The following is a 9759-nucleotide window of genomic DNA, read 5'->3' on the forward strand; positions in this document are numbered from 1 at the left end:
CTGGCACTTATCAACCTCCCCGGAGAAAGGTTCAGGGTCGGGCTGCAGGAAGAGACCAGGCCCAATCTGGGGGGGGGGGGGGGGGGGGCTGGTCCATCTAGCCAGCAGGAGCGCTGCTTTCCGCCTCCAATTCCTACAAAGACTGCTTACTGGACCAAAGGACACTCTGGAGACCTTTATCCTGTTGCATCCTGAAACGTTTTAGCAACCTAGATTTTAACCTGTTTTTAATGGATTCCACTGAGATGAGCACATCATCCCTGCCGGGTTTTTATAGGGTTTTAGGGTGTGGAACCTGCTGAAGAAACAGAGACAGGAGAAGGCGGGCTCCCTGTACTGGCTCCTACAGGAACCCGTCCTGTTGGGCACTTGACTGGATTGTCCCAGCTGGGGAGGAGCCACACTGTCCAGACTGCTGCAGACTGCAGGGGTCTCCATGCTGGGACAGGTAGTGGAGCTGTCTGGGCCTCGGCTGGAGGACCCCGTTAGGCTGGCCGTTCGGTTGGGATTAAGGTCCATCCGAGTCACCGAGCAGCTGCTGGAGCACTGGAGACATAAACTGACAGGACACGAGTGCCTACTATTTTATCAATGGTACAGTCGCTCCAAACAGAGAGGATCCGTATCCTGCCATCTGCCTGGTACCGGATTATAAAAACTGTAGCGGGCCTCTGATGGAGCCTGTAAATCCTGCCTCCCTGGAGGGGGCCTCAGGGAAAACCCTTTACAGACTAATGGTAAAAACTTTGAACAGAGACAAACTAAACGGACGGACTGACACTCCATGGAGTAGTTACCTGGGTTTGTACCCTAGATCTAGACCTTCATGGAGGTCTTTGTAAAAGCCTCCGCTGTCAAAAAAAACATGCTGACTTGCAGTGAATTGCACTGAACTGAATTGTATATACGTCTTTCATTATGATTATCCATATTGTAATTTTATCTATTTCCTGCCCATTTTCTGTTGCTCTTCCTGATCTTTGTTACATTTTTTTTTCTACAGAGGGTGCAGTGATATGTGATATTGGGTTATATAAATAAAGTTGGCTTGACTTGAGGATAAATTCATGTTATAAGTAAATAACAAATACAATATTTACAAAGGAATAAATGAATAAGAATGAATAAAATAATGGAAACATAAACATGATGTTGCTCTGTTGAATGTTTGTAAACATTAAGACGAAACCCTGGCTGCTCTCAAGCGCTGCAGCGGAACTCCGAGCGGCTCAGCAGGCAGCACTAATCAAACACCGGAAACATCGAGCGGAGAAGCAGCGAAGAGCTACCGGCTAATGGACTAGCCTGACCAGGCAGTTTACCGGCAGGATGCTCGGTTTGAAGTTCACGAAGTGACGTCGGCAGGTGAGCTTAGATAGCAGGAATGCAGCGGGACTCTGATAACGGTGTCTGATAGGTACCGGCTATCAGTGTGGCTAATGCCAACGGCTAATGCTAACAACTGCTAGCTGCGAGCTGGAAGTTTGAACCTGCAGGTGAGTCTGTTTCAATGTGTGTGGTTGTACTGACAGGAGTCAGGGGCATCAGGACTCTGTTCTCTGCTGGGGGGGGGGGGGGTGTTAATGATCGTTGTGGTTTTACATATTTACATATTGAATGATCCCCACGTGTTGCTGTACAGTCCTGTTGTCTCACTGTCTCACTGTCCTCTGACCAGATGAACCTCCTCTTTAGATCATGAAATTGAATTGACTCACAGCTTCATTTGAGTTTAGATGTCAGCTGTTGAGATCTGTGGAGGAGATTTACTGCAGTCAATATACATTTTATTGTGCAACGTGTTACAGTTAAATATCAAATATTCTCAGGAAATATGAATGGAGTTTGGTGTAGTATAGACTCAGAGTCACAGTGGCCTGGATTACTTGGTGTCATGTTCTATCATCAAACTGACTGAATCTTAATGAAGCAGCAGAAACGTCTTCAGTCTCCTGGTTTCCTCCATTTAACACCAAACTGACTTCAGAGCTTCTGTATCACCCATCACTCATCTCTAATATATAATAACATAATTTAACATAATTTAATACATTATACGTTTAAAATATCGGCCCTGCTACATTAAAGTGACAGCGAGTTGAGGTGCAGCAGCGTTGAGCCTCCACGATACAATAGCTGGACTCGTGTGGTGCTGATCTGGTTCCTGGTCTGGTCCCTGGTCTTGTGTCAAAGTCTGTTCCTTTATTTATTTATGTATTTATTTATGTATGTATAAATGTAATAAATGTGTTTCTGATGGTGCGACTGAGAGCAGAAGAAAGATAAAATATAAGTAGTAAAATAGTAAAATATAAATATTCAGGGTCTGTTCACTGTGATGAATCAAGTCTCACCTGTTTCAGGTGTCCACGATGCTGCAGCTCCCCCTGGTGGTGACTGCTCAGGTGGACCTGGTCCTGCTCCTGGTCTCCCTACTGGCCCTCTGGACCAGACTGAGCCACCTCAGCTACCCCAACGCTGTTGTGTGAGTGTATTCGTTTTCTACACCTGGTCATCCTGCACGGGGGGGCACAGACACACAGACCAACATTTCAATTCAATTCAATTCAATTTTATTTATATAGCGCCAAATCACAACAAAAAGCCATCTGATGACACTTTACAGATAGAGCCAGTCTAGACTGACTCTTTATAATGTTATTACAGAGACCAACAGGTCCCACCATGAGAAGCACTATGGAGACAGAGGCAATGAAAAACTTCCTTGCCACATTCACACCAAATTACATTATATTTTTGACAATTTTAAAAACTAATTGTTGGTGCATTTAAGGACCCTCAGAACACTTAAGTTTGATTTTGTGTATGTGTGTTTTAGGTTTGATGAGGTGTATTATGGTCAGTTTGTGTCTCTCTACATGAAGAGAGTTTTCTTCATCGATGACAGCGGACCGCCACTCGGCCACATGATCCTGGCCTTCGGAGGTCAGTTACCATGACAACCACACAACCGTATAAGATACTACATATGTGTGTCAGTTAGACACGTGTGATAACATGTTGTTGCTGTTCTCACTGTATATAAGTCATTCATGTGTGTGTGTGTTGCAGCCTACCTGGGTGGGTTTGATGGGAACTGTGTGTGGAACAGAATCGGAGCAGGTAGGAACATCTGTTACTATAACACCACCGGCTACTTTAAACCAGCTTTGATTTAGTTTGTATTTTATCATGTATGAAATGAGGTGTATGGTATATAAACTCTTCATCAGTAAAATTAAGTTGTGATAATTACACCAACAGATTATGATGATTTCTCAACAAGCTGCATGAAAATCATAATCATATCAACACTTTGAACATGACTTCCTGTTTGTGGTTCACAGAATAACTTCTTGGCTAAAGGACTTGTTTCTATGGCAACGGTTCCAGATATATTTTAAATGAACCAATATCCCCAGAGTCACGTCAGATCATCACATTTTAATCGGTCAAATCAGTATATGTCTTTTTGAAACCAGTTTGAAATGGTTCAAACTGTTCATCTCTGGTTAAAATCAGTTTAATATCAGTCACATATTATTTATATTTGATATTAAACCCTTTAAAACCAGTTTATCAATGGTTAAAAATAGCTTCATCCAGTTTGTCTCTGCTGTAAACTGGTATAAAACCAGTGTAAACCAGTTTATCTCTGTAAAACCAGTGTGGGTGTGTTTGTTTTGTCGCACAGAGTATCCCAGCAGTGTGAGTGTGTGGAGTCTGCGGCTGCTGCCGGCTCTGTGCGGAGCTCTCTGTGTTCCTCTGGTTTACCTGTTGACTCTGGAGCTGAAGTTCTCTCACCTGTCGGCTCTGGGAGCTGCACTGCTGCTGCTGCTGGGTGAGTGTGGACACATCGTACACCACCACACGATTATTAGGAACGTTGTTGTTCTTCATCAGTGCCTATAAGTAGGCTGCGAAACTCAGACTTCATGCTATCGGCCTGAAAATATGTCAAAATATGTTCCAACTCTACAGTCAACTAAAACGAGCGTGAGGCATTCAGGGGCTAAAATAAGCACAGGGCGTTTGGGAACTTAAATGCGTGTGGGGCATACAGGAGTGAAAATGAGCGTGAGGCGTTTGAGAAGTAGAAAGTGTGCAAACTAAAACGGACCCAGGGACTTCACAGACTAAATGAGCGTGGGGCATTCAGGGACTTAAACAAACCAGGTCTAATGTGTGTCTGTCCGTTTGACGGCTGGTTTAAACTTTTTTGTCTTTATTTGTTGTATTTCCAGAGAATTCTCTGATCGTCCAATCACGTTTCATGTTACTGGAGTCTGTTCTCATCTTCTTCGTGTTGTTGGCCTTCTTCTCTTACCTGCGATTCCACAACGCTCCCAACAGGTGAGACACCTTCAGAGTTGAAACAGGTGTCTTTGTTGTCGTCAGTAGTTCTCATTTCCTATCTCCTCAGCTGGTTCAGGTACTGCTGGCTGCTCGTCTCTGGAGCTTCCTGTGCTGCTGCTGTTGGGTGAGAAAGTGCTCTGAGATCAGTGGAAATCAAAGATATCGCCTCACGAACATTCAAGTCTTTGAATGTGTGTTTGTGATGTCAGGGTGAAGTACATGGGTGTGTTCTCCTACCTGCTGCTGCTGGGCGTGGCCTCTCTGCACACCTGGAACCTGATTGGAGACCGAACTGTCAGTCATGTGAGTCCAGATTCACACTGAGCACGCTCAGGGAACAGAAACATGTTATTGGTCACATGGTTTCACGCGTTCACTGCTGATCAGTTTCCTTCTGTTTACATTACTTAACTGTGTCGCCATCAGGCGGTGATGCGTTTGTGACTGTTGTCAAAACTATCTCTGTTGGTGCATTCAAGGACGCTCTGACATTTGAGATTTGAGAGAAACGTTTTGTACAATAAGCTATGAAATGAAAACCTTTTATGATTGTTGTTGATGTTGTTACAACAAACAGTGTGTGTGTGTGTGTGTGTGTGTGTGTGTGTGTGTGCGTGTGTGTGCGTGTGTGTGCGTGTGTGTGTGTGTGTGTGCAGCTGAGTGTGTGTGTGCAGTGTGTATGCCGAGCTGTGTGTCTGTTGGTGGTTCCTGTCCTTCTCTATGTGTTCTGGTTCTACATCCACCTGAGTCTCCTGCACCGCAGCGGACCACATGACCAACTGATGAGCTCCGCCTTCCAGGCCAGTCTGGAGGTACGCACACACACACACACATTTACACACGTATACACACATATGTACACACACACTATGGGGGGTGGAAAGGGTCACGGAGGACCAGACGCACATACACACATTCATGTGATTATTTTCCCGTGTGTGTGTGATTAGTAGAACCCAGCCATGCACATGCACGTGCGTGCGCACAACGAACAACAGTCTCTCATGTTGTCTTGGCTCCGGCTGTCCTTCAGCTGGACCCTTGATTGATCACAAACAGTGAATCTTCACAGCACAACACATTCACACATCCTGTGTAGACAGGAAGTTAAAGAACAAAATAACATGGAAGGAGCACCTCCTGTTTCAGTTTCATTTATTTATTTATTAAAATTTGACAAGGTAACATGAAGACATCCTGAAATGTGTCAAACATCACAGCGATCAACTTGGTTGTTGGTTGTGTCCCTCTTTAGGGCGGTCTCTCAAGAATCACTCGGGGTCAGCCTCTGGAAGTTGCTTATGGCAGTCAGGTGACTTTAAGAAGTTCCGCCTCCCAGCCAATCCCCTGTTGGCTCCACTCACACAAAGCCAACTACCCAATCAGGTGCTGCCAGCTCACACTGACACAACAGTCAATCAGAAATCTATCAGTTAAAGTTTTAATCACCTCACTTCCTGTTTCCTGTTTGTGTGTGTGTGTTCAGGTATGAAAATGGGCGGGGCAGCTCTCACCAGCAGCAGGTCACCTGTTACCCCTTCAAAGATGTCAACAACTGGTGGATCATCAAAGACCCCGGCAGGTAGGTCCCCTGTCTGTCCCAGGGCATGCTGGGAGATGTGGTCATCGTCCAACCTGTCTCTCTCTCTGTCTGTCAGACAGGAGCTGGTGGTCAGCAGTCCTCCTCGGCCTGTCCGTCATGGTGATGTCATCCAGCTAGTTCACGGGATGACCTCACGCTTTCTCAACAGGTAAACGGCTCACCTCGCTGCTGCTCTGGTGGTGCATTCGAGGACAGTCCACCATCTGAGAACTGATGCTCAGCTGCTGGAAATCATGGTGACACAGACAGTTTCTACTCAGGTTCTCTCAAAGGGTAATTCATTGTAAAACCTGGGCCCTATAAATGAGTCAAAGGTAGCAGTATTACTTTGCTAACACTTCCTGCATGAAGCTAGTCGCTAAGACCCGGGCACATCTGTCACACAAGTCTCCTGTGACCCAGGGACAACTTCACCAACTACCCAACCCATCACCGTTAATGTGAAGCTCTGTGATTGGCTGTTTGGTTTGTTAGTGAAATGCACCCTGGGAATCAGTGAGGACCTTTGTGACTCCATTAATCTGTGTCTCTACTGACACATTTGTTTTGTGTTGCAGTCATGATGTAGCAGCTCCCATGAGCCCTCACGCTCAGGAGGTGTCGGGTTACATCGACTTCAACGTTTCCATGCCGACACAGAACCTGTGGAGAGTGGTGAGATGAGCCGATAACCAATCGTTGTTTTTATATCAGAACGGTGAATTTTTTACATAAGAGCTGTGATGATCTGCCTGTCGCAGGGTTCAGTTCAAACTCCTCAAAAACTGGAAAAACCCAAGAAATATCATGCTCTGTGTGTGTGTGTGTGTGTGTGTGTGTGTGTGTGTGTGTGTGTGTGCCTGTGTACAGGACATTGCTAACAGGGAGGCCGAGTCAGAGTCATGGAAGACGATCCTGTCTGAGGTTCGATTGGTCCACATCAACACCTCAGCTGTCCTCAGGGTACTGACAGGAAGTGACCTCATATGACAGAGTGCAGTTCCTTGTGACCTGAGATAAATGTGTGTGTGTGTGTGTGCGTGTGTGTGTGTGTGTGTGTGTGTGTGTGTGTGTAGCTCAGTGGTGTGTCTCTTCCAGACTGGGGTTTCCGTCAGTTGGAGATCGTCGCAGAGAAACTGTTTAAATCTCACAGCAGCAGTTTGGACTGGACAGTCGAGGAGCACCGATATGGAACCAGTACGACCCTTGACCTCTGACCTCTTTCCTGCAAATATTATAACTGTCTCTCATGTTCTTTATGTTTCATGTTAAGGCTAATTAAAGATATTTTATTTAATGTTATTTATTATTTTACCTATTTTGTGACCTCAAACTATCTCGCAATGCATCATTACAAGTTTAGTGTGTGTGTGTGTGTGTGTGTGTGTGTGTGTGTGTGTGTGTGTGTGTGTGTGTGTGTGTGTGTGTGTGTGTGTGTGTAGGTCAGGAGCAGAAAGAGAGGGAGGCGGAGCTTCATTCTCCGACTCACATCGACGTTGACAGAAAAATTTCCTTCTGGGCTAAATTTTTAGAACTTCAGGTATAACAGTGAACGCATCATCACTTTATTTTCCAATCAGATCACAACTTTAGGTTAAAACTAAGAGCCAATCAGTTGTTTCATCAGGCCAGGCATTTCCCATCATGCCCTGACTCTTACAGTTGATGGAGAGCAGCTACGGCGCCTCGATCTTGTAAGGTTATTGTCGCCCACGTCTGCATGACGTCAGTGAGCGGCCTGGCTCATTTCAAAGCCTGTCGTGTTACCGTGGCAGCAGAGTGATGATGTCATGTTGTGTTGTCACGACAGGGGAAGATGCTGACGGTGAAACAGGAAGACTCTGAGCACAAATACAGCTCCTCCCCCCTGGAGTGGATCACTATGGAAACCAACATTGCATACTGGCTGCACTCCTCCAGCAACGTAACACACACACATTCATTAACCACCACATAACAAACACTAACCAGGAAGCAGGTTTTACTGTCTCAGTGTGTCTCCTGTTCTGTCCTGTGATTGGCTGTCTGTGTCTCAGGCTCAGATCCATCTGATTGGTAACCCGGTGTCGTGGGGCGTGGCCAACCTCAGCCTGCTGGCCTATCAGCTGCTGGCAGCCGTCTACCTGCTGAGGAGGAGGCGGGGCTTCAAAGACCTCCCTGATGGTACACACACACACACACACACACACACACACAGTCATGTTTCCATCACTTCAGAGGACATTACATTGACTCACATTAATTTCCTGGAGACTGACTCTAAACTAACTCTTCATCCTGAAATTTAATGACTTAAATGTGTTTGTTCCTTTTACCAAAAGGAAGGCGAGTCCCCACAATGTCACTATGTAAACTGATTTATGTCCCCACAACATGAGTAATACATGTCCACTCACACACACACACACACACACACACACACACACACACACACACACACACACACTAAACATCTACATGGTTTTAGTATTGACCTCAGGGGGGGGGCTGTTTTGATGTCCATGAGTCAGGATGGGGTTCTTGAACGTCACAGAGACGTGTTGTCACATACTGAAGACTCATTCATAAACCTCATTAACATAACGCTGGTGTCTGAGCGTATTCCAACATGCCGTTATTATAATAGTACAAATAATAATAATAATAATGATACTGATGTTTCTTCACACCTGATCTCTTTCTGTGTGTGTGTGTGTGTGTGTGTGTGTGTGTGTTTCCAGGTGTGTGGTGTCAGTTTGTGTGTCTGGGCTGTGTGTGTGTTGGTGGTTGGTTGGTGAACTTTGTTCCATTTCTCCTGATGGAGAAAACTCTCTTCCTGTATCACTACCTGCCTGCCCTCTGCTACCTGTACCTGCTGAGCCCCGCCCTGCTGGAGCACACACACACTCACCTGTTCAGGTACACACAAACACACACACACACACACACCTGCTAATGATATTATTGATGGACACACAGATGAGCCATGTGATGTGTTGGGACGTTGTGTTTTAAATATTACGTTCATCATTAATAAATAAATATTTGTTCTCTGCAGCAGAGGGACACACCAGCGGGCGCTGTGTGTGTGTGTGTTGGCCGGGTTGTTGTCGGTCTTCCTGTCGTATCGGACCTTCTGCCCTTTGACCTACGGCAGCCCCGAGCTGTCAGCCAATCAGCTGCAAGGACTGAAGTGGAGAGAATCCTGGGACATCCTGTACCGACGCCGGTAGAGAGAGTGAGAGAGAGAGATACTCTCTCTGTGGGACAGGGTGCGAGCTGATGCTGGGTCCTGATCCAGGAGGCTCTGAAGTTTGTGTTTCTGGACGGAATACTTCATAAAGGTCTGAAATCTATCACCTGAACACACCATCAGGTGTGTCTGTAAGGTCATGCTGAGGTCATGTTGAGGAGGAGCTTCAGTCCTCTGACCACAGACTGCAGACTCCCTAAACCAGACTGAGTCTCAGCAGGTTCACACTGTATTCAGACAGAGCACATGGAGGAGGAGGGAGGTGAAACAGCTCCAGGATCAGCTCTGAAAAACAAAAAAGAACTGATCATTTTTTGGAACAACTTTTTGATGTTTTAAAGTTGCAGTTTGATCGACATGTGACATGTCACTTCCTGTGGACTTGTGTAACGTTTATATCCTGAAACACAGACACTTCCTTCGGACTGAAAATAAAATTCAAACTGCTGCAACAGATTAAATGTGAACTAAAAGAAAACATGAACAGTAAAACTTGCTTTTATTTTGACTCTTTATAAAATGTTGAAGTGGTTTCAGCTGATTGGTGTGTGACGTTTCCAGACTTTATGTACATAGAAACAGTGTGAGC

General features: G+C 45.6%; 1 protein-coding gene across 1 annotated transcript; it reads left to right on the forward strand.

Moving 5' to 3' along the window:
* Positions 1-1280: 1280 nt before the first annotated feature.
* pomt1 (protein-O-mannosyltransferase 1) lies at positions 1281-9648 on the forward strand. The gene is made up of 20 exons (XM_070904095.1): positions 1281-1365; positions 2364-2485; positions 2840-2946; positions 3073-3123; positions 3695-3841; positions 4245-4353; positions 4424-4480; positions 4566-4659; positions 5013-5168; positions 5612-5742; positions 5843-5938; positions 6015-6107; positions 6517-6613; positions 6809-6901; positions 7015-7135; positions 7381-7478; positions 7749-7862; positions 7975-8101; positions 8659-8836; positions 8976-9648. The coding sequence occupies exons 2-20, from the start codon at positions 2373-2375 to the stop codon at positions 9148-9150; spliced, it is 2157 nt and encodes a 718-aa protein (XP_070760196.1). The 5' UTR covers positions 1281-1365; positions 2364-2372; the 3' UTR covers positions 9151-9648.
* The last annotated feature ends 111 nt before the right edge of the window (positions 9649-9759 follow it).

This window comes from Enoplosus armatus, chromosome 4 (genome assembly GCF_043641665.1).
Source record: "Enoplosus armatus isolate fEnoArm2 chromosome 4, fEnoArm2.hap1, whole genome shotgun sequence".
In the NCBI taxonomy this organism is placed as follows: Eukaryota; Metazoa; Chordata; class Actinopteri; order Centrarchiformes; family Enoplosidae; genus Enoplosus; species Enoplosus armatus.